At 47.4% G+C, this 25,184-nt stretch overlaps 1 protein-coding gene across 4 annotated transcripts in view; it reads right to left on the bottom strand.

Annotated features, from left to right (window-relative positions):
- Positions 1-25,184, bottom strand: part of tp63 (tumor protein p63) — a 374,605-nt gene that overhangs the window by 138,260 nt on the left and 211,161 nt on the right. Inside the window, exon 1 of one of the 4 annotated variants that reach the window (XM_085989635.1) lies at positions 2,956-3,076. The exons of the other annotated variants lie outside the window; for them this stretch is intronic. Coding sequence (XP_085845761.1) covers positions 2,956-2,997 — 42 coding nt within the window. The 5' untranslated portion in view covers positions 2,998-3,076. Of the gene's footprint in view, positions 1-2,955; positions 3,077-25,184 lie in introns of those variants that run through there. 4 annotated transcript variants of the gene reach the window in all.

Raw genomic sequence — 25,184 nt, 5'->3', positions numbered from 1 at the left:
CCCCCCCCCCACCCCCGCCATACCAATAATATCAAAAGCGAATTGAAAAAGGACTTTAACTTTACATAACTCAACCATCAATAACACAGGGTCACTATAACTAGACTGCAGAGTGCATTTTGTGGAAGGACCCGATTTTGTCCAGTTCTGGAATCAGAAATGCCGTGAGGGCCGACAACCTTTGCATTACATTCCCAGGAAGACTGTCAGAGACACTGGGCAGGTGGGCAATTTTTAACCCCCATAAATTACTTCTCCTGGCTACGACGGTGCTTTGATCAACATTAAAGGGCAGCAACATGCAACCTGGGCCAGGGATTTCACTTTGTTCTCTTGCAGCCTGATTGAACACTGCAATTAGGCAGAATACTCTCAGCCGCTCTCAGTTAGAGATCAAAATAGCTTGTAACTGCCGACGTACTGGAAATGCAGAGCACACCAGAGCATCCAGGTACCGGGCCATCCGAGGCTTCGTGCTGCTGCCGACTCCCCAGTACTCAGCAAAACGTTCAACTATTTTGGAGAATCACGGGTGAAATAGCCTTCACTGGCATTCCATCGGCGGGTGATTACATGGTGCCTTTACTGCTGTCTGTGTGCTTCACAACCAGGCGTTCTATATAATGATGGACAACAGTGCCATTTAAAGCGATTGAAGCGGGATCTCCAGAGTCCTCGTCAGTGTGCAGAGATCTCTCGTGGGTCTCAGTTCACACAGACTGCAGCCAACACAGTCGTACAAAACTAAACAACCTGCGTCCCATTGAGAAGGAATGAATCATCTAATTTATTTACAAACACAGTCTGAGGCTTTTATAAAAGATAACCCGAGCTGCACATTTCATGGGGCAAACCCGATCTGATGTAAAATGGAGGGAAAAAAGTTCTGGGTCGCAGCCACATTGGAACGGCCGTCGGACACCAAACCTCTGCACTGCTGGAGAACTTTTCACAAAGTGGGCTTCTATTTCAAACAGCTGCCTGCAAATTCTTAGGACAGGGGCTTTTTAAAAAAAAATAAGGCTTGCTGATTTGAAGTTTTTTTGGGATCGAGTTGATGTCTCGAGTTTGGTGCAGAAACCTATCCCGAGAATCCGAGGGTTCAGTGTCCTCGGAGAAAGTTCCTAAACACAATGGCGGTGCAAAGCTGCCTCCCATCTTATGTGCTGTTAAGGTTAGTTATGAGGATACATTAGATTCTGTAGGAAACGAAAGTTTTCCATGCACATTAACCCTTTCAGTAATGAAGTTTTGCATAATTTCAAATACAGTTACCATATCTGAAAAAATTCAAACATCGGATATGAATTATTTAGCATCAGATTCCCACTTTGCTGTGTTATTTGCATCGCCTAATTCAAATTATTCAATAATTTAAAAATTCAAGACGTGCAATAATGACTTTGAATTATCAGTAGATTATATCTGTAAACTTTGGATGTTGCAAAGTAGGATTAGGAAAATATAGGGATGCTCAAATCACCGTTTAACTCGAGGATTCTTAATTCGTTTTTTGAAAATCTGTGTTGTTTATATGTTGTTGCCGAAACGTTACTACAAACCTGAACGAGAGCTCATTCTGTCACCTTTAAACATCAGACACTTAGAAGGGGTCTTGCATGTCAGCAAGTTATCTCCCCACTGAGCAAACAGCTACACTGTCACTTTAGGTAACTACCTTCTGGTAGAAGGCTATGGACAAACTTGGACTGTTCCCCAACCGCCTGTACAGATTTGACAACCCAGCTCCAAAGTTCGAGTACCTGAAGCGAATGAGAAAGATGAGCACAGCCCGACAAAAGCATGTCAGGGGACTGAAAGTGTGCAGAAATGAACGGTGCAGATTTATATCCGAGAATTCCAGTTACAATGGATTGTGCCCCTCGCCTCTTCCCTTCCCTCAGCCCCTCCCGAAAAACTGGTTAAAATGAGAAGTGTCTGAGCTTGAACTAAAGAGTTCCGAGGACCTGAACTCGTTATATGGAGAGTCCAGTCTGTTGGCAGCTGAACACACATCCTGGGCTGATTGCACTGATTTCGGGGGGGGGGGGGGCAATTTTGTGTGTTTCGGTCGAAGAGCAGAGATTATTTCTGGGCAGTCCTCTTTCAAAAGATTAGGATTTTGCCTAATGCGAGTCCTGCATTATCAAAAAAAAAGTGACCCCACACTCGTCAAAGGTCTCCAGATACTTCCAGCTCACCTGCCTTGCTGCACACATTTCCAAACTTAGGGCACATTCTCAGCCTCAGTTAACCTGAAACTATTTGCGAGATCCAATCCACACTTTGTCCTAATCAAGGAGTTATCGGCAGTGCAGTTTGGAAAACTAGGAAGTATTGCACAGCACAGAGATTCCTACCCACTGGGTCCATCACAACATATACAGGCACTTAAACAAAACTCTCAAGACAATCATGGCTCCCAGAAACTGATAGATTCCAACATAAAGAGAAAGGTCAAGTTCTTCACTGTCCAACATCCAGAGGCTAGAATCCAGAGAGCAAAGTTTGAGGTTTTTAACACCAACCCCCATTACAATCACAACACTTCAATACCTCGCAGCAAATTCTCTCAGCTGTCTCAAGATTTTGATAAAGATGATTCAATAAATAAATTAACTATAATTTTGTAAAGCTGCCATCCTTAACAAAAGCTCATTTTGAACTTGGGTGCGATTTTCAAGGTGTCACAAAGGACAGTGACAGCTGAGATTTAACACACAAAAAACACCCCTTAACCAAATTGAGTTATTCAAATATCACTGCATAATCTGTTATGAAGTCACAAGTTTAATTAATTCGATTGCGTCGCACAGTCTGGAAACTTTATTCCCAACTGGCCCTTATGCAAAGATACACCTGACTAAGGATTGAACAGATCATACTGGGATCCAATTTGAACAGAAACCCTTGTTGAAGTGGATGTGAGCCTTGCAGAGTTTCTGATCCACTTACCTCTGTGTACTGGGACTGTGCTGCATTCTCTAAGTACAGCATGTTTGCAGCAATGTTGATGAGCACTGCTGTCCCGTCTCCTGGCTCCAGGTTTGTGCTATGTGTATGTGGGACTTTTACCTCAGATTGAGTGTGTGTGTGTGTTTTTTTTAAAAAGCAGATTCTCTTATATCCAGACCTTGCTGAACAGGTAAAGTGCAAAGGGGTGGGATCTCCATACCAGCTGCCAGCCAATCTTTCCCAAAGTTCCACCTGAAACTTTTAAACTGAACACCAATGGAATCTTCCAGCAGCTAATCTACATGTCAGCCTCTCCCCCACTATTCTGTTCCTCACCTTTCCCAAACTTTCTCTTTCCTTTCATCATGAATATAAAGCAGTTCTCCAGCTCGGAATACGTCAGGACGCTTACTTCTCACTTCGTGTCAAGTTGGTTTTAGGGGTTTGCACCCTCTTCGTACAACTTGACGAGAGGGAGGGGGAGGGGGGGGGGTCGATGGGGGGAAAGAGATTAGAAAATAAAACAAGATCAGATCAGAGCAGTTGCTAATTTGCAAAATCACAGCTGCCCACTTAGTAGCACAGTGTCCTCCCGCCTGCTCTCCCGCCTCTGTACAATCGACCGGCTAATTGGCCCAACAATAACAGCACAATGACCTTTGCTCCCTGCCCTACTCCAGGCACTTAGTACATTTACCAAAGCTTGCTCTCCAGACCCTTATTGTAAACCTTGTTAGGGCTGTAAAGTAGACAGGGGCACAATTAAGGAGTAATATGCGTGCGTACAGCCATCGCCACACAGCCAGGTAAAAAGGCAAAAGACCTGGAACAATGTGAAGTCACTTAAACCAACAATCCCCCCCACTGAAGCTCGTCAGCAGGGGCGATGTGTACTTTAACCCTTTCACTGCATCATCCTTCGGATCTAAAATGCTCATCACCACCAGAACTGTCTGTTGGGGAGGATTTGTTTATATTCCCTCAACGTTTCCCGCCAATCCAATCGCACACGTTTCCTGCTCACCGCTAACACGGCAGACAGCTTACACTCTACAAATCTCCACAGTCCGTGAACCAGACCCCACGCTGCAGTCAATGCAACTAGACCCCACGCTGCAATCAACGCAACGACACCCCGACCATCGTCCACCTCCCGCCCAGACTCAAACTCTCCCTCTATTCAGATTTATCCGCTACGCCGATTTCAAAACCAGAATCACGAGCTCGGCTGTCCAGGACACAATGATGTACGGGGCAGAGCTCAGCGAGGGGGGGGGGGGGCAGAGGTCGGCGAGGGGGGGGCAGAGGTCGGCGAGGGGGGGGCAGAGGTCGGCGAGGGGGGGGCAGAGGTCGGCGAGGGGGGGCAGAGGTCGGCGAGGGGGGGGCAGAGGTCGGCGAGGGGCTGCATGATGGAGTGGGAGGGGGGGTGAAACCCCAAACCCCCCCGGCCAAGGTGCTAAACTCCTGAACTCAGCCACGTTGCTGGGAAGCAGATGAACAGAATCCGGAGGGAAAAGGGAAGTGGGGGACAGAGGAAGTTATCCCAGCATTTGCACGCCTGCGGTTGCCAAGTCGCTGCTGGTCTTTGCAGAGATCGGAGCTTGGCCAGTGGTACAGAGAGAAAAGGTAAGATTACTTCAGCAAAAAAATAAATATTTTAAAAGCCACAGGCTCTAAGACATTTTGCATTTTCAAGATGACTGTGAGACAGGAAGCTGACAGCACAGTGAGTTGACGGTGAGGTGTTCTGCATGCAGTGAGTCACCGCACGCTGGTTGCAAAATCAGGAGTACAGCCATAAACATGGCATTTGAAAACAGTGTGTTGCTGCACCCCTTTATAAAACCATCATCCTGTCCATCCCTTACAGCTTTCTGAAATCCTCAGCCACACTGCTCCAGCACACAGGCAGGCACACATCCCCAGCCCACTATCACCCGCAGGGCTAGGCCTGGTCCGGCAGCTGCCATCAGCTGAGGGCGGAGGGGGGGCAAATATAACTTCCAAAATCAAGAAACAAACCAGCAAACTACAAACGTAAGCAAGAACCCTGCACAGGATAAGGTGCTGACAGAGTGTGTCCTGGACTTTTCAAAAAGTCACCGATGAGGAAAGTGTCAGCACACTGTAACTACTAACTTTGTGGAAGTGTTCAGAGATTTACAGTCAAATGGAGAGTTCCCAACCACTGTGTGAATTTTAAATAGTCCGCTTCTGACGAGAGGAAGCCAGCTGTCAGGTTGGGTAAAGTTGAGTGGAAGTCTGTGCGCGAGAGGTAGAGACACGAGTGGAGTTACAGGTCCCAACTCCATCAGCAAAGGCCAATGACAAAAAGTTCGATAAATACAGGCCTTTACTTAATAAAACCCTACCCTGTGCCACAGAAACATCTCAAAGAGCCTCAGAAACAATTGATTAGGACACAACTGTTATGCAAACAAACATGGCAAGTAATATTGCGCACAGCAAGATCCCAGCGCCGAGATGAATGGTTAGTTCCTCTGGTGCAGAGAGAAATCTACAGTCAGTTTGGTCCATTTGGAAACTGTGCAGTTCAGCTGTGGTTGTAACAGAATTGAGATTGTGGGGAGGGGGCAGCAAGCAGGATATAGGGTAAGGAAGGGCTATAGCAAGCAATAAGGAAGAAATGGCATGTTGGCCTTTATTGCAAGGGGGTTGGAGTATAAGAGTGAGGAAGTCTTGCTCCAATTGTACAGGGCCTTGGTGAGACCACACCTGGAGTACTGGGCACAGTTTTGGTCTCCTTATCTAAGGAAGGTCACTCAGTGCCTCAGAGGCAGTGCAACGAAGGTTCACTAGACTGATTCCTGGGATGAGAGGACTGTCCTATGATGAGAGATTGTGTAGAATGGGCCGATACTCTCTGGAGTTTAGAAGAATGAGAGGTGATCTCATTGAAACATACAAGATTCTGAGGGGGATTGACAGGGTAGATACTGAGAGGTTGTTTCCCTTGGCTGGAGAGTCTAGAACTAGGGGGCACAGTCTCAGGATAAGGGGTCGGCCATTTAGGACTGAGATGAGGAGGAATTTCTTCACTCAGAGGGTTGTGAATCTTTGGAATCCTCTGCCCCAGAGGGCTGTGGAGGCTCAGTCGTTGAGCATATTCAAGGCTGAGATCGAGAGATTTTTGGACTCTAGGGGAATCAAGGGATCTGGGGATCAGACGGGAAAGTGGAGTTGCGGTCAATGATCATCCATGATCTTATTGAATGGTGGAGCAGGCTCGAGGGGCCGAATGGCCGACTCCTGCTCCTGATTCTTATATTGTGTTCTTAATTGCTCGTAACTGATTTATTCAGCCCTGTAGCATAAAGCTGGTGCTGGCACCTCTTGCCCTTTGTTTCCAATCACCTCCCCCTCTCTCCCGCTGCTCCGAATGCGCGGGTATCTTATCAGCAGTTGCCTAGAGAATGATCGGGAGCGGGTGTGCTGCTTCGTGTTTTCTCTCCTCACCCTAAAGTTCACAGGCCTGCGGTAAGAAGAATAAATCTCACCCCAGTGGATAGCAGCAAGAGCCGCAATGGAAGCTGGGTCCCTCTGGCCTGGGCGGCTTCAGTGTCTCACCGGGCCAGGCATTGATGGATTGAGCATCGGCACAGCTTGTGTAAGATTCTCGTCAGTTAAAGGAGTTTTAATTGAAGATAATAGAACAGTGAATCACCCCTCCCTAGCTCAAGGGTGGTGAGATCAGCACTTCCAGCGCGCTGACTCTGATCACTGAACGCCACACAGGTGAGAAATCAAACCCAAGACCTTTGTACCTCGCTTAGCCCACTGGGCTCACCCTCACCCACCGAACCCAGTGAGACACTGGACCCTCACCCAGTGAGACACTGGACCCTCACCCACCAAACCCAGCGAGACACTGGACCCTCACCCACCGAGACACTGGACCCTCACCCACCGAGACACTGGACCCTCACCCACCGAGACACTGGACCCTCACCCACCGAACCCAGTGAGACGCTGGACCCTCACCCAGTGAGACACTGGACCCTCACCCACCAAACCCAGCGAGACACTGGAGCCTCACCCACCGAACCCAGTGAGACACTGGAGCCTCACCCACCGAACCCAGTGAGACACTGGACCCTCACCCACCGAGACACTGGACTCTCTCAGACCGAACCCACCGAGACACTGGACCCTCACCCACCGAGACACTGGAGCCTCACCCACCGAACCCAGTGAGACACTGGACCCTCACCCACCGAGACACTGGACTCTCTCGGACCGAACCCACCGAGACACTGGACCCTCACCCACCGAGACACTGGACCCTCACCCACCGAACCCAGTGAGACACTGGACCCTCACCCAGTGAGACACTGGACTCTCACCCACCGAACCCAGTGAGACACTGGACCCTCACCCACCGAACCCAGTGAGACACTGGACCCTCACCCACCGAACCCAGTGAGACACTGGACCCGAACCCAGTGAGACACTGGACCCGAACCCAGTGAGACACTGGACCCTCACCCAGTGAGACACTGGACCCTCACCCAGTGAGACACTGGACCCTCACCCAGTGAGACACTGGACCCTCACCCAGTGAGACACTGGACCCTCACCCACCGAGACACTGGACCCTCACCCACCGAGACACTGGACCCTCACCCACCGAGACACTGGACTCTCTCAGACCGAACCCAGTGAGACACTGGACTCTCTCAGACCGAACCCAGTGAGACACTGGACTCTCTCAGACCGAACCCAGTGAGACACTGGACTCTCTCAGACCGAACCCAGTGCCGGTCTCCAGTTGCTCTGGTCAGGACGGAGAGTATCAGCCAGTGCTCCCAGCGCTCCAGTGGTCCTATCTGAGCTCTTGTATTTTGCTATTACTCGTGTTTTCTTTTGCTGAACAATAAGAAACTACAACAATAAGAAGTGACTGATTGAGGGGATCTTTTATCCGGTCTGGTAACAGGGTGGCTGCATTTACTTAAATTGTCACAAATGCAACAGTTGTATTTAAAAAGTCCTCATTAATGGCCGGTTTCTCCCAGGAGCTGTTTCGCACCTTGTGGCATTTTATTCACAGGACTCCGTGTACGTGCTGCGGACAAATAAAAGCCCACAGGATCCCGCTGCCTATTCCGGCTCTCCTTCACTGGAGGGCCTGCACTCCACTGCAGACACCCAGAAACAGTTCCAACACAGGCCAGTGACTCACAGGTGTTCCCTGCACAGATAATGGCAGATGTTCTGCTTTAATTAGTTAATCTGTGAAAAATGTAGTCGGCGAGACACTCCCTTTATTCTGCACTCCCATCCTTTTAATATTGTACATGGACTCGGGGAGCAAGCTGAAATTTACCCAGTCACAACAATCTGTGGTCCAGCACAAACCGAACAGCTACAGGACCAAATATTCATTCATTGCTCTCCTTAGAGCAGAGACGGTTCAGGGGAACTTTAATAGAGGTGTTCAAAATCACGAATTATTGATAGAGTAAATAAGGAGAAGCTGTTTCCAGTGGCAGGAGGGTCGGTAACCAGAGGACACAGATTTAAGATAATTGGCAAAAAATCATAGAATCACAGAAATTTACGGCACAAAAGGCGGCCATTCGGCCCATCATGTCTGTGCTGTCTGAAAAGAGCGATCCAGCCTAATCCCACTTCCCAGCCCTTGGTCCTTAGCCCTGTAGGACACGGCACTTCAAGTGCATATCCAAGTACTTTTTAAATGTGATGAGGGTTTCTGCCTGTTCCAGACTCTCACTGCCCTCTGGGTGGAAAAGGTACTCTTCCACTCCTCCCTAATCCTTCTACCAGTTACTTTAAATCTATGCCCCCTGGTTATTCAACCTGGGGAGGGAGATGAGAATTTTTTACACAGTGAGTTGTTGTGATCTGGAACGCGCTGCCTGAAAGGGCGGTGGAAGCAGATTCAATAGTAACTTTCAGAAGGGGAATTGGAGAAATAGAAGAAATTTGCAGGGCTCTGGGGAAAGAGCAGGAGGGAGTGGGCCTAAGTGGATCGCTCTTTCAAAGAGCCGGCACAGGCACAACGGGCCGAATGGCCTCCGCCTGTGACGTATGATCCAAGATTTACATAAGTGTAACTGTGAGAGCAGTGAGTCTGTGGCATGGCGGGCAGAGTCATCCTCATTGAGTGACGTTTAACCAGAGGAATCAATGGTCATATCTGGCAGGGACTTTCAGGGAGCAGGGCACTGTGGAATGTACTCCTGCTTCAACAGTCAGCAGCCTGGCCACTCAGCAGCTCAGCTTGGAGCCCTGAGCCAGCAATGTCTGAATTAGATGAGCTCTATAACTCAGTGGCAGCACTCTCGCCTCTGAGTCAGCAGGTCGGAGGTTCAAGTCCCACTCCAGAGACTTGAGCACAAAAATCCTGGCCAACACTCCCAGAGGAGGCAGTACTGAGGGAGCGCCGCACTGTCGGGGGGCAGTACTGAGGGAGCGCCGCACTGTTGGAGGGGCAGTACTGAGGGAGCGCTGCACTGTCGGAGGGGCAGTACTGAGGGAGCGCTGCACTGTCGGAGGGGCAGTACTGAGGGAGCGCCGCACTGTCGGAGGGGCAGTACTGAGGGAGCGCTGCACTGTCGGAGGGGCAGTACTGAGGGAGCGCCGCACTGTCGGGGGGCAGTACTGAGGGAGCGCCGCACTGTCGGGGGGCAGTACTGAGTGAGCGCCGCACTGTCGGAGGGGCAGTACTGAGTGAGCGCCGCACTGTCGGGGGGCAGTACTGAGTGAGCGCCGCACTGTCGGAGGGGCAGTACTGAGGGAGCGCCGCACTGTCGGAGGGGCAGTACTGAGTGAGCGCCGCACTGTCGGAGGGGCAGTACTGAGGGAGCGCCGCACTGTCGGAGGGGCAGTACTGAGGGAGCGCCGCACTGTCGGAGGGGCAGTGCTGAGGGAGCGCCGCACTGTCGGAGGTGCCATCTTTTGGAGGAAACGTTAAACCAAATGTTAAACCTGCCCCCTCAGGTGGACGTAAAAGATCCCACAGGCACTGTTCAAAGAAGAGCAAGGAATTTACAGCCAATGAAGCACTTTTTGAAGTGCAGTCACTGTTGTAGTGTGGGAAACGCAGCAGCCAATTTGCGGACAGCAAGCTCCCACAGACAGCAATGTGATAATGACCAGATCATCTGTTTCAGTGATGTTGGTTGAGGGATAAATATTGGCCCCAGGACACCGGGGAGAACTCTCCTGCTCTTCTTCAAAATAGTGCTGTGGGATCTTTTACATCCACCTGGGAGAGCAGACGGGGCCTCGGTTTAGAGTCTCATCCGAAAAAAACACAACTCGCTGTGTTAAAAACATTCTCCATATCTCCCATTTAATGGAGGTTTTTAAAATACCAACCTTCTCTTAAAGGGAAGAGACTCAGAAAATAAATTAAAGTTTTTATTCAGCAGTAAATGTTGTCCTACACCAAAATCATTCAACAACAGTAATTTGCATTTATATAGCAGCTTTAATGTAGAACATCCCAAGGCGCTTCACAGGAGCGTTACTATAGAAAATTTGACATCGAGCCACACAAGGAGTCATTAGGACAGGTGATGTAAGAACATAAGAAATAGGAGCAGGAGTCGGCCATTCGGCCCCTCGAGCCTGCTCCGTCATTCAATAAGATCATGGCTGATCTTCTACCTCATCTCCACTTTCCTGCACTATCCCCATATCCCTTGATTCCCTTAATATTCAAAAATCTATCGCTCTCTGTCTTGAATATACTCGATGACTGAGCCTCCACAGCCCTCTGGGGCAGAGAATTCCAAAGATTCACCACCCTCTGAGTGAAGACATTTCTCCTCATCTCAGTCTTAAATGGCCGACCCTGTATCCTGAGACTGTGACCCCTGGTTCTAGACTCTCCAGCCAGGGGAAACATCCTCCCTGCATCTACCCTGTCAAGCCCTGTAAGAATTATGTATGTTTCCAAAAGCTATGTTTTGTGTGTGACCAAAAGTTTGGTCAAAGAGGTCGGTTTTAAGGAACATCCTAAAGGAGGAAAGGGAGGCGGAGAGGTTTAGGGAGGAAATTCCAGAGCTTCGGGCCCAGGCGGCTGAAGGCACGGCAGCCAATGGTGGAGCGATTAAAATCGGGGATGCGCAAGAGGCCAGAATTGGAGGAGCGCAGAGATCTCGGAGGGTTGTAGGGCTGGAGGAGGTTACAGAGATAGGGAGGGTCGAGGCCATGGAGGGATTTGAAAACAAGAATGATGATATTAAAATTGAGGCATTGCTTAACCAATTCAAAGACTGGCCATTTTAAAAACATAATTGTCGAAGTACATGGAACAAAGGTGAAGCACCAGGGTAACTTCCCTGCTGTTCAATGAGCACAATGGGTAAGTAATGGAGCGGACAGGGCTGCAGGTAAAGCGACACCTGCTCTGCATTAACCCAACTTGCACCAGCCACTCAAACAGATACAATCTACGTTAGAACCGCACGTGTCACTGGTACATTATTCAATCATAACCGAGTGAGACAAGGAACAGCTGGAAATACATTCGCCAATAAGAGATCGGCCTAATCAATCATTAAATCCAGTAACCACTCAAACATCTTCGTAGCTCACGTCAAGTCATCCTATCCATGCCGCATGGCTTCTAAACCCTGCAATCAATTCCACGTGCTAAATGGACGGCATAATCCAGCAGGAGTTCAACGATAGCATTTTTAACACAAAGTGAAAACAGCATAGTATGAATTTTAATATTTAGACTTCCTCATCTAGAAAGAGCATTAAGGTCATAGATTCACCAGAATAGTGACTAACGCTCCTGTGAAACGCCTTGGGACGTTTTATTACGTTAAAGGTGCTATATAAATGCAAGTTGTTGTTGGTGCCAGGGATGGGACAGTGTCGTTTATAAAGAGAGAGACTGGAGATACTGGAACAATCGCCCCTGCAACAGAAAAGGTCAAGAGCAGACTTCATCGAGCTTTTTAAAATTATGAAGAATCTTGCTAGAGTGAATAAAGTAAGTACATGGACAGCAGGGGAGTGCATGATAAGGGAGAATACGAAGAGATTAGGCGAGAAGTCAAAAAAACAATTAGGGAGGCAAAGAGGAACTACGAAATTAAATTATCAAGGAACATGAAACAAAATAGTAAAATATTTTACAGGCACATCTATAAAAAAAGGAAGGTTGGGATAGGAACAGGGTCATTAAGGGATAGACAGGATAATACCACAGGTAACGACAGAGAGATGGCAGAAATATTAAACAATTATTTTGCTTCAGTATTTACCAGGGACATAGAACAGCTGGACATGACATTGGATGGTGAGATTAGTAATGAGATAAGCGCATTTAAAATAAAAAGAGGTGATATATTAAATAAACTAATCAAACTCAAAGAGGATAAAACCCATGCATCCATGGATTTTAAAAGAATCTAGGGACGAGATAGCAGAGGCATTACTACACATATTTAATAATTCATTAGAAAAAGGTGTGGTGCCAGAAGACTGGCGGACAACTAACGTAACACTGATATTTAAAAAGAATGGAACATGTCCAGAGAATTATAGACCAGTCAGCTTAACATCGGTGGTAGGAAAAATAATGGAATCCCGACTAAAGGAGAAAATAGAAGAACATCTAGAAACCAAAAATATAGTAAGAAATAGTCAGCATGGATTTCAAAAGTGAAAGGCTTGTTTGGCCAACCTTATTGAATTTTTTGAAGAAGTAACAGAGAGAGTAGACAAGGGTAATGTAGAAGATGTAATTTATCTAGATTTTCAAAAGGTATCTTTGATAAGGTACCCCATAATAGATGGAAGAACAAGGTCAGAGAATGCGGAGTCAGGGGACAAGTAGCAGAATGGATAGCTTGCTGGCTTCAGGACAGAAAGCAGAGAGTAGGGGTAAAGGGTAGCTATTCAGTGGCAGAAGGTGGGTAGTGGTGTTCCACAAGGATCAGTGCTGGGACCACTGCTGTTCACAATTTATATTAACGATTTAGAATTTGGAAATAAAAACACAATTTCTAAATTTGCGGATGACACTAAATTGAGCAGGACTGCAACAAATTACAGGAGGACATTAATAAACTTGCAGAATGGGCATATAATTGGCAAATGAAGTTCAACACAGATAAATATGAGATTACATTTTGTCGGAAGAATAGGGAGGTCACATTACTTAGAGGGTGCGAGTCTAGGTGGGGTAGAGGAACAAAGGGATCTCGGAGTACAAATACACAAATCACTAAAAGTTGCGACATAGGTTAGCAAGGCCATAAAAAAAGCAAACCAAACACTAGGGTTTATTTCTAGACGGGTAGAATTGAAAAGTAGGGAAGTTATGCTAAACCTGTATCGAACTTTGGTTAGACCACACTTGGAGCACTGTGTACAGTTCTGGTCGCCATATTATAAAAAGGATATAGAGGCACTGGAGAGGGTGCAGAGAAGATTTACAAGGACGATACCAGAAATGTGAGGGTATACATATCAGGAAAGGATGAACAGGCTGGGTCTCTTTTCTCTTGAAAAAAGGTTGAGGGGTGACCTAATAGAGGTCTTTAAAATTATGAAAGGTTTTGATAGAGTGGATAGAGAGAGAATGTTTCCACTTGTGGGGAAGAGCATAACTAGAGGCCCTCAATATAAGATAGTCACCAAGAAATCCAATGGGGAATTCAGAAGAAACTTCTTTACCCAGAGAGTGGTGAGAATGTGGAACTCGCTACCACAGGGAATGGTTGAAGCGAATAGTATCGATGTAATTAAGGGGAGGCTGGACAAGCATATGAGGGAGAAGGGAATAGGGGGTTACGCTGATAGCGTTAGATGAGGAAAGACGGGAGGAGGCTCGAGTGGAGCATAAACGCCGGCATGGACTGGTTGGGCCGAATGGCCTGTTTCTGTGCCGTATATCCGATGTAATCCTGTGAATCGGGAAGTAATATTTCCACGTTTGCCTATGAAGCCACTGTGACTGCTCTTCAAAACTAATTCATTGTTTGAGACACGTCCTGAGGATATGGAAGGTGCTTTAAACACAAGCAGTGATCCTTCTCTGGTTGGGGAGTCAGTGGTGAGGGGTCATTCATTTAAAATGATCACAGAGAGTGAGGAGGGGGGCTCGGAGACAGTTTTTTACACAGAGGGTAGTTGGAGCATGGGATGCTTCGCCTCAGAGACCCGCTATATCGTTTAAGGGTAAATTGGATACAGAGGAAGATACGGGTCTGCGGGGAGAGAGTGGAACAGTGGTTCATTTCTGATTGGTCTAACAAGGCGCTGGCACAGACACGATGGACCGAATTGCCTTCTATGCTGTAAAGCTCTACTGTGCTTTGTTCTCTCATTTCCGTGCTAAGCGCCTCTACACCGCGCACTACCCTTCAACACTCAGCCCATCATCACAACTGATCTCAAACCGGCCACGAGGAGGTCTACACAAGCAGCTCAGGGCCAATCACTTTGTGCCACGCTATTGGAAAGATGTTGAGGCGATAGAGTGCAGCACAGACTCACTACGATGCTGCCTGGTATGAGGAAATACAAATGCACACAAAGACTTGAAAAATTCGGGCTGTGCTCATTAGAACAGAGGAGATTAAAAGCATTTAAAATTATGAAAGGATACAAGAGACTTGGGACAAAGAGAGCAGAAGACGCTTTCTTACGCAGAGAGGTGTGTGTGAATACGGCACCACAAAAAATATCAATGGCACAAAATTGCCAAAGTGGGACCTTGCCCATACTTCATGGTGTTAAAAAGTTAGCTAGAAGTTGAATCAACTCCGTGCCAGGTTCTCCATTAATTGGTGGTGTAATGCTTATATTACTGGATAATACTCCAGAGAGCGCGAGCTCCAATCCCACTGTGGAGGTTTGAGAATTTGAATTCAGTTACAAAACAAAATCTGGAAATAAAGCTGGTATCAGTAAAAGTGACTGTGAAACTAAAAACAAAATACTGTAGATGCTGGAACTCAAATAAAAGCAGAAAGGCTGGAAACACAGCAGGTCAGGCAGCAACTGTGGAGCGAGGACGGTAGGGTTAAAACTTCAAGTCGATGATCTTTCGTTAGAACCCTGAATTTATCAGATTGTTGTAAAAAGCCAACTGGTTCACTGATGCCCTTTAGGGGAAGGAAACCTGCCGTCCTTACCCACTCTGGGCCTATAGGTGACTCCAGTCCCACACCAACGTGGTTGACTCTTAACTGCCCTCCTGAATTGGCCTAGCAAGCCCCTCGGATGTATCAGACCACTACAGTTCAGGAAATAGGCCCATCACCACTGCCTTCTCAGGGCAACTACGGATGGACAATACACGCGGCCTTGTCAGCGACACCCAAATCCCGAGAATGAATTTTTAAATCATTTAAAATCATTTAATCACATAGGAACTGTTGAAATTTCTATGCTGCAAATCTTCAATCACAAATCCCTGTAGCCAAAAGAATCCAATTCATTTATTGCACCTGCAGCAGGAGTGAGAACAGAAAGTAACCAGCCACCATTTTCTCACCAGTAGTCATCCAACACCAAAGAGCTGAAGCTGGCTCCGGGCAGCAGAGCTTCACAGATTCTAGCAGGGATTTATTGCTCTTTATCTTCCACAAGACATGTTGAAAAAGACACAGGGGACGAACAGCACATGGGCTGCTTTTGAAAGCTCTGGTAATGAAACATTACTCAAGGATATTAGAACATAAGAATTAGGAGCAGGAGTCAGCCATTCGGCCCCTCGAGCCTGCTCCGTCATTCAGTAAGATCATGGCTGATCTTCGACCTCAATCCCCGCCTGATCCCCATATCCTTCGATTCCCCTAGAGTCCAAAAATCTATCGATCTCAGCCTTGAATATATTGAATGACTCCGCTCTTTGGGGTAGAGAATTCTAAAGATTCACAACCCTCTGAGTGAAGAAATTCCTCCTCATCTCAGCCCTAAATGGCCGACCCCTTATCCTGAGACTGTGACCCCTGGTTCTAGACTCTCCAGCCAGGGGAAACAACCTCTCAGCATTGACCCTGTCAATCTCCCTCAGAATCTTATGTTTCGATGAGATCACCTCTCATTCTTCTAAACTCCAGAGAGTATCGGCCCATTCTACACAATCTCTCATCATAGGACAGCGCTCTCATCCCAGGGGTCAATCTAGTGAACCTTCGTTGCACCACCTCCAAGGCAAGTATATCCTTCCTTAGATAAGCAGACCAGAACTGTGCACAGTGCTCCAGGTGTGGTCTCACCAAGGCCCTGTACAGTTGTAGCAAGACTTAAATGCGTGGCTCAAAGGCTGGTGTGGGAAAAATGGGTTTTGCTTCTTGGGACACTGGCACCAGTACTGGGACAGGAGGGGACTGTTCCGTTGGGACGGGCTTCACTTGGCCAGTGCTGGGACTAGAGTCCTGGCGAATCATATAACTAGGGCTGTAGAGAGGGCTTTAAACTAATTAGTGGGGGGGGAGGTTTCTAGAGAGCAAATAATAAATATAACAACGGAGAAGGTCATAGACTTAGGTAGCAGTGGGGGAATTAAAAAACAGAACGTGTCAGGAAGGGACAGAAGGTATGGAGTTAAAGGTAAAGTAGTAAAAGGGGAAAAAACAGGAACTAAGTGTCACAAAACATATTTGAAAGTTCTTTATCTGAATGCACGTAGCATTCGTAACAAAATGGATGAGTTAACGGCACAAATAACTACATATGGGTATGATCTTGTGGCCATTACAGAAACATGGCTGCAGGGTGACCATGACTGGGAATTAAACATACCAGGTTATTTAACGATCAGGAAGGACAGGCAGAAGGAAGGGGAGGTGGGGTGGCTATGTTAATAAAGGAAGGAATCACTATAATACAGAGAAATGATATTGGGTCAAAGGAGCAGGATAGTGAAACAGTTTGGGTGGAGATAAGGAATAATAAAGGGGACAAAAACACTAGTGGGTGTAGTCTATAGGCCTCCGAACAGTTGCAACTCTGTTGGACGGAGTATTAATCAAGAAATAGTTGAGGCTTGTAATAAGGGAACAGCTATAATTATGGGGGATTTTAACTATCATATTAACTGGACAAATCAAATTGGGCAGGGCAGCCTTGAGGATGAGTTCTTTGAGTGTATTAGGGATGGGTTTCTTGAGCAGTATGTAACTAAACCGACCAGGGGGCAAGCAACCCTAGATTTGGTCCTGTGTAATGAGACAGGATTAATTAAAAATGTCCTAGTAAAGGATCCCCTTGGAATGAGTGACCATAACATGGTTGAATTCCATATTCAATTAGAGGGTGAGAAGATTGGATCTCAAACAAGCATGCTGAGCTTGAATAAAGGAGACTATGAAGGTATGAGAGCGGAATTGAGTAGAGTGGACTGGGAAAATAGATTAAAGGGTAAGACGGTACATGATCAGTGGTGTACATTTAAGGAGTTATTTTACAACTTCCAAAAAATATATATTCCACTGAGGAAAAAAGGGTGTAAAAGAAAAGATAGCCATCCGTGGCTAAGTAAAGTAATTAAGGATAGTATCTGACTAAAAACAAGGGCATAGAAGGTAGCCAAATCTAGTGGGAGGATAGAAGATTGGGAAGTCTTTCAAAGACAGCAAAAAATAACTAAAAGATTGATTAAGAAAGGGAAGCTAGATTATGAAAGTAAATTAGCAAAAAATATAAAAACAGATAGCAAAAGTTTCTATAGTTATATAAAAAGAAAAAGGGTGGCTAAAGTAAATGTTGGTCCCTTAGAGGATGAGACTGGGAAATTAATGGTGGGAAACATGGAGATGGCAAAAACGCTGAACAAATATTTTGTATCAGTCTTTACAGTAGAAGACACTAAGAATATCCCAACACTGGACAAACAGGGGGCTATAGGGGGGGAGGAGCTAAACACGATCAAAATCACTAAGGAAGTGGTACTCGGTAAAATAATGGGACTCAAGGCAGATAAATCGCCTGGACCTGATGGCTTACATCCTAGGGTCTTGAGGGAAGTGGCGGTAGGGATTGTGGATGCATTGGTAATAATTTTCCAAAACTCCCTGGACTCAACAAAGGTCCCGGCAGATTGGAAAACTGTTAATGTAACACCCTTATTTAAAAAGGGTAGTAGGCAGAAGGCTGGAAACTATAGACCTGTTAGCCTAACATCGGTGGTTGGTAAAATGTTAAGAGTCCATTATTAAGGAGACAGTAACGGGACATTTGGATAAACATAATTTAATAGGACAAACTCAGCATGGTTTCATGAAGGGGAAGTCATGTTTGACAAATTTGCTGGAGTTCTTTGAGGAAGTAACATACAGGGTGGATAAAGGGGAACCAATGGACGTAGTGTATTTAGACTTCCAAAAGGCATTTGACAAGGTGCCACACAAAAGATTATTGCTCAAGATAAAAAATCACGGGATTGGGGGTAATATTCTGGCGTGGGTGGAGGATTGGCTCTCTAACAGAAAGCAGAGAGTTGGGATAAATGGTTCATTCTCAGACTGGCAATCAGTAACTAGTGGTGTTCCGCAGGGGTCAGTGCTGGGTCCCCAACTCTTTACAATCTATATTAACGATTTGGAGGAGGGGACCGAGTGTAACATATCAAAGTTTGCAGATGATACAAAGATGGGACGGAAAGTAGTGAGTGAGGAGGACATAAAAAACCTGCAAAGGGACATAGACAGGCTAAGTAAGTGGGCAGAGATTTGGCAGATGGAATACAATACTGGAAAGTGTGAGGTTATGCACTTTGGCAGGAAAAATCATAGAGCAAGTTATTATCTTAATGGCAAGAAACTGGAAAGTGCTGAAGTACAAAGGGATCTGGGGGTCCTGGTGCACGAAACTCAAAAAGTTAGTATGCAGGTGCAGCAAGTGATCAAGAAGGCCAATGGAATGTTGGCTTTTATTGCTAGGGGGATAGAATATAAAAACAGGGAGGTATTGCTGCAGTTGTACAAGGTATTGGTGAGACCGCACCTGGAATACTGCATACAGTTTTGGTGTCCATACTTAAGAAAAGACATACTTGCGCTCGAGTCAGTACAAAGAAGGTTCACTCGGTTAATTCCGGGGATGAGGGGGTGGACATATGATGAGAGGTTGAGTAGATTGGGACTCTACTCATTGGAGTTCAGAAGAATGAGAGGCGATCTTATTGAAACATATAAGATTGTGAAAGGGCTTGATCGGGTGGATGCGGTGAGGATATTCCCAATGATGGGTGAAACTAGAACTAGGGGGCATAATCTTAGAATAAGGGGTTGCTCCTTCAAAACTGAGATGAGGAGAAACTTCTTCACTCAGAGGGTGGTAGGTTTGTGGAATTTGCTGCCCCAGAAAGCTGTGGAAGCTACATCATTAAATAAATTTAAAACAGAAATAGATAGCTTCCTAGAAGTAAAGGGAATTAAGGGTTACGGGGAGCGGGCAGGAAATTGGACATGAGTCTAGGTTCGGAATGGTCATGGCCCTGTGGGTAGTGGAGCGGGTCCAGGGGCCGTGTAGCCTGGTTCTGCTCCTACTTCTTGTGTTCTAATTCTGTTAGATTTCAGGAGATGGTTTTATTGCTGTTCCTGGCTGGGGTGGAGATCGCCTTTACAGAAGGTAAGTACTGTAGAAAATATTGGGACAGAGTGATCTCCTGGACGAGTTTCGATCGCCTAGCTGGGTCGGAGAGGAATTTCCCAGATTTTTTCTCCCAAATTGGCCATTGTTTTTTTTTTTAATCTTGTTTTTCGCCTCTCCCGGGAGATCACATGGGTTCGGGTGGGATGGAGAGTGATAGAAGATTTGAGGTTAGGATCAGATCAGCCATGATCTTATTGAATGGTGGAGCAGGCTCGAGGGGCCGATTGGCCTACTCCTGCTCCTATTTCTTATGTTCTTATGTTCCTTACTCTTATACTCCAACCCCCTTGCAATAAAGGCCAACATGCCATTTGCCTTTCTTATTGCCCAAGGTGCAGCAACAATGCCAAGTCCTCGCCATTGGCATTTATTTTATTGTGAGCCTAACAGAACTCACCTTTAATAGGATTCAGGTACTGAACCAGGTGCCTATTTACATTCCAACGATCCCACTAGACCGAGGCAGTAACAGCTGATTTATTCCTTCTTTCGCTGCACAGTGCTACAGCCTGGTTACTCTCTCTGCTATCATGAGCTGCCTCTTTCAGATATTGAAAAATATCCCCAAGTCAGATGGGATAACACATTGGATCCCATCCTGGGAAAATCAGGCCAGACTATTCCGAGTTTGAACTCTATTCCTGGAGTCTGGGGTTGTTTTCTTTGTAGGCTGAGGGGAGATTTAATTGAGGTGTATAAAATGATGAGGGGCCGAGATAGAGTGGATCGGAAGGACCTATTTCCCTTAGCAGAGAGGTCAATAACCAGGGGGCAGAGATTTCAAGTAATTGGTAGGAGGTTTAGAGGAGATTTGAGGGGAAATTTCTTCATCCAGAGGGTTGTGGGGGTCTGGAACTCACTGCCTGAAAGGGCGGTAGAGGCAGAAACCCTCATCACATTTAAACAGTACTTGGATATGCGCTTGAAGTGCCGTAACCTACAGGGCTACGGACCAAGAGCTGGACAGTGGGATTAGGCTGGAGAGCTCTTTGTCGGCCAGCAGAGACCCAATGGGCCGAATGGCCTCCTTCTGTGCTGTAAATTTCTATGATTCGATGCTGTGGGCAGCACCTTACAGAACATGCTTAGGTAAAGTTAAAAACAAGCCAGCCAAACCATAATGTGACAACAGTGGCTGATTGTGATCTCTCGGAAGCTTCCGTTGGAGGGTTCCTCGGGCAGATCCCAGTCAGGACCGAATCTCTGGGCTTTCCAGTTATTTGCTTCCTTTGTCACAATGTTCTCCGGCCCCACAATGGGATCCATTTTAGATTCTGGAGGTTCCTGCTAATGTACTTTCAGGACTGGAGACTGGACACGATTGGAGGTCCAGTGCCTACAGATGGGACCAGTTCTAGTGTAATGGCTACAAATTAAATCAGTGTGCCATTAATACATTTAATATAATCTATACTGGTCAACAGACAATCCTCCCATGTCACCTGCACTCTGGGCAAGTGCTAATAGATTTTATATTTCAAGCAAATGTCAATTACCTTCAAAAATTGATGAGTGGGTAAATACGGAAATCTTACAGTTCAAACATGACCAATCTGATCTAGTAGCTTTCAATTGTGTGTTCTAATACTTCCCTCTTCGACCAGGTGTCATCGACGACATCTTCACTAATGCTTGGTCAGAACTTCCCTGGAACCATCACCTCAGACCCTGGGCTCGGTGACGGTTCAACTTCACCAGCTGGGACAACAGAGTCTATCCGCCAAATCACCACCGCCATCAGATTCAGCTGCAGGTATCTCATCGACAGCACTGCGCCACGCAAGGCCACACGGAGACCGAGCACCAATAACGTTCTGTGATCCCATCCCCCTTCCGACAGAGGGAACAACAATCTGTGGGAATGCAAACCAGTCTGGGGGAGCAAGGACATTTTGCTGGGGGTGGGGGGGATACCTGAACAAGGTTTTTATAAACACAATGGCCTCGATTTTCATTGGGCCGTGGAGGCGGGATTGGAGGCGTGCGGGGGGTTAAATTCCCGAAATCGGGGGTCTCAGCCCCATCCCGCCTCCATGCCAGTTTCAAAGGAGGCGGGTACCCGACCCGCACTGGGACCCGCCTGCCCGAGGCGGGAAGGGATTAGTGCCAATTAACTGCCTGTTACCAGGTAGTTAACAGGCAGTTTTTAGCCTAATCCCTATTTTTAAGCTTGAACTGTGGGAATCCCGATGGCTCCAAACCACGCCAAGTTGGAGGAGTTGGGCCGTCGGGTTGAAGGGCTTGGACGGGTCGAGATGTCGGTGTTCAGGTGAGTGATGTGTGCATGAGTGCAAAGGTAAGTGTGTTTGGTGTGTCTAAAGTGATTAAATAAGTTTTACATACATTTTCTTACCTTTTCAGCCTTCCTTCCTTTAGGTCTCGGGAGTCCCTCATCTCACCGGCACAGAAAGCAGAATGGCTGCGAACTGTCAAAAGTGACAGCCTTCAGCTTTCTGTGCAGGAGAGATTTCTAACTGAGTCTGTGTAGAAGGACTTATGTTAGAAGTAAGACTGTCAGTGTTTGACAGCTTCAAACAGCTGTGAAACACTGATATTTCATCTGTTAAAAGGTCTTGACAGATGAAATTTCAGTCTGTGACGTCACCTGTTGCCGGGCGGCCCTTAATTGGCCAACAAGGTCAATCGAGTTAAAATCGCGTGGATTGGCCGGATCTGGATGGAGGCGGGACTACAACCCCGAAAGTTGTAGTCCCGCCTCCTTCCCGACTTCTGAATGAAAATCCAGCCCAATGGGTCTGCAGAGAATCCAGCCAAGGCTTCTCACACTGGACAGACAGCCAAGCTCCTGCAACATGTCTAGCACCTGCTGGTCAAGTGAGAGCAGGGCACAGTGCTGCAGCAGCAGCGGCTGGGATTCTTTGAGAAGGTGCAGCAGGCTGCAGAGGAACAGCGCTGGAACTGGCTATTGCGATTCTGAAAGTTCAACCTTGAGAACATCGTGTGGGTGAGCTGAAGGACAATCTGGGAGAACACTTGAGGTCTACAGCAGCCAGCCATTCCTCTGGCTAACCAGACAAAGTATTGTTCAATAGCTGCTACATTACAACAGTGGCCACACTTCAGAAAGACTTTACTGGCTGTAAAGTGCTTTGGGGCGTCCTTTAGACACAAACGTTGCTATAGAAAGGCAGGTTCTTTTTTAAACCTGTACGACCTGAGGCAGTGTCATCACCATGATCACAGAATACTCTGTGCTTCAGCAAAGGGGTACAGCAGTGCCCTGGTTACTGTACTGGGCAATCAGTGCTCGTACGCTTCGGTGAAGGTGTTGACGATGGTTTGGAGACCGAAGCGTACGAGAGCATGGGCCTTACACTAAACATCCGTAAGACAAAGGTCCTCTACCAACCTGCCCCCACCACACAGTACTGACCCCGATTATCAAAATCCACGACAAGGCCTGGGACAACGTGGACCACTTTCCATACCTTGGGAGTCTACTGTCAACAATTGCAGACGTCGATGACGAAGTCCAACACCGACTTCAGTGTGCCAGTGCAGCCTTCGGTCGCCTGAGGAAGAGAGTGTTTGAAGACCAGGACCTCAAACCCGGCACTAAGCTCATGGTCTACAGATCAGCAGTGATACCCGCCCTGCTGTATGCCTCAGAGACATGGGCCATGTACAGCAGGCACCTCAAAGCACTGGAGAGGTACCACCAATGCTGCCTCCACAAGATCCTGCAAATCCATTGGCAGGATAGGCACACCAACGTCAGTGTTCTCGCTCAGGCCAACATCCCCAGCATCGAAGCTTTGACCACGCTCGATCAGCTCCAATGGACGGGTCACATTGTCTGCACGCCCGATAAGAGACTCCCAAAACAAGCACTGTACTCGGAGCTCCGGCACAGCAAGACAGCCCCAGGTGGGCAGAGGAAATGCTTCAAGGACACCCTCAAAGCCTCCTTGAAAAAGTGCAACATCCCCACCGACACCTGTGACTCGCTGGCGCAAGACCGCACAAAGTGGAGGAGAAGCATCCGGGAAGGCGCCGAACACCTCGAGTCTCTTCGCCGGGAGCAAGCGGAAGCCAAGCGCAAACAGCAGAAGGAGCACATGTCAACTCAAGCACCCCACCCACCCGCCCCTTCAACCACCGTCTGCCCCACCTGTAACAGAGACTGTAGGTCCCGCATTGGACTCATCAGTCACCTGAGAACTCATTTTTAATGTGGAAGCAAGTCATCCTCGGTTCCGAGGGACTGCCTAAGAAGGAGAAGAAGAAGGGCAACCAGCCCAGAGCTTCGAAGTCAAATCTCAGCATGGCCAGATGGGAAATGGAATTCAATAAATCTGGCCATTTGTGGGTTAGCACCAGAAAGAAAATGGCCGTGAAAGCTGCCGGATTGTTGGGAAAAACTGATTTACTCGTGTCCTTCAGGGAAGGGAACCTAGTTGGCACGTGACTCCAGATGGAGAGAGGGGCGAAGGGGAAAGAACACGAGAGACTGCAATGCTTTCTCAGAGCTCAAAACTCCAAAGATCTCAGCCACTCAGCTTGTGATCGATCAGGCACTTCTGCCCCTTCCCTAGTCTAGAAATCACTTGCAGCCAAACCTCTGGTAAACACTGAAGGGAAATGGGAGGAGGGAAAAGGAGGAGGGAGGAGGAGGGAAAGGAGGAGGGAAAGGAAAAGGAGGAAGGAGGAGGGAAGAGGGAGGAGGGAAAAGGAGGAGGGAAGAGGGAGGGGAAAAGGAGGAGGGAGGAAGGAGGAGAAAAGGAGGAGGGAGGAGGGAGGAGGGAAAGGAGGAGGGAAAGGAGGAGGAGAAGGAAAATGAGGAAGGAGGAAGGAGGACGAGTGCAAGGAGAGAAGAGAGCCACTGGGAAGCTGGTCAGCCAAAACCTGATGGGGCCTCAGCATTGAGCAAGGTGCACACTTACATAAAAATACATCACAACAGTGGCTACACTTCAAAAGTACTTTGGGAACATCCGGAGAACCTGAAAAGCACCGGAGAAATAAAAGTCTTTCCTTTTTTCCCATTCATGAATCGTACGATCAGCTCCTTTATCTGGGAATTAAACTGTTCCACTGTTGATGTACGACAGGCCACATAAATACAATAGGCTTTCACTCTGGTGCTGGCAGTGTCTTCAGTATCTGACCGTTGGCCACTTCCTGTATGTCCTGTTATTCTCACTTGCAGAGTGGTGGTAGCGCTATTTACGAATGTTCTGTCATTTCTCCCCTGACCGCCTGAAAGCACTGGGACACAATCTGCCCTCCAAGACCTTTCGCTGGTGCCTATTCTTCAGGTCTGAGCCGAGACGATCAGTGTCACCAGGCTGTGGAGGGCATCGCGACCGAGCCCGCTCTCACCCGACGGTCTGTCACATGCCGTTTCCAGCAGTGACACAGGATGGTCATCCCTGGCTGATCTCTCCCCTTCTTAAGCCCATTGCGCTGCCTCCCATTGCTGCCATGGCTCAATTCAGCCAAACATAGACAAAGGAGCTGAATTCCAGAGGTGAGGTGAGAGTGACTGCCATAGACATCAAGGCAGCATTTGACCGAGGTGGCATCAAGGAGCCCTAGTAAAACTGAAGTCAATGGGAATCGGGGGGAAACTCTCCACTGGCTGGAGTCAT

This window comes from Somniosus microcephalus, chromosome 6, assembly GCF_052327205.1.
Source record: "Somniosus microcephalus isolate GS21.2 chromosome 6, FLI_Smic_1.0, whole genome shotgun sequence".
NCBI classification, from domain to species: Eukaryota; Metazoa; Chordata; class Chondrichthyes; order Squaliformes; family Somniosidae; genus Somniosus; species Somniosus microcephalus.
The sequence above is the reverse complement of the archived record's forward strand: the minus strand, read 5'-3'. Positions and strand labels throughout refer to the sequence as shown.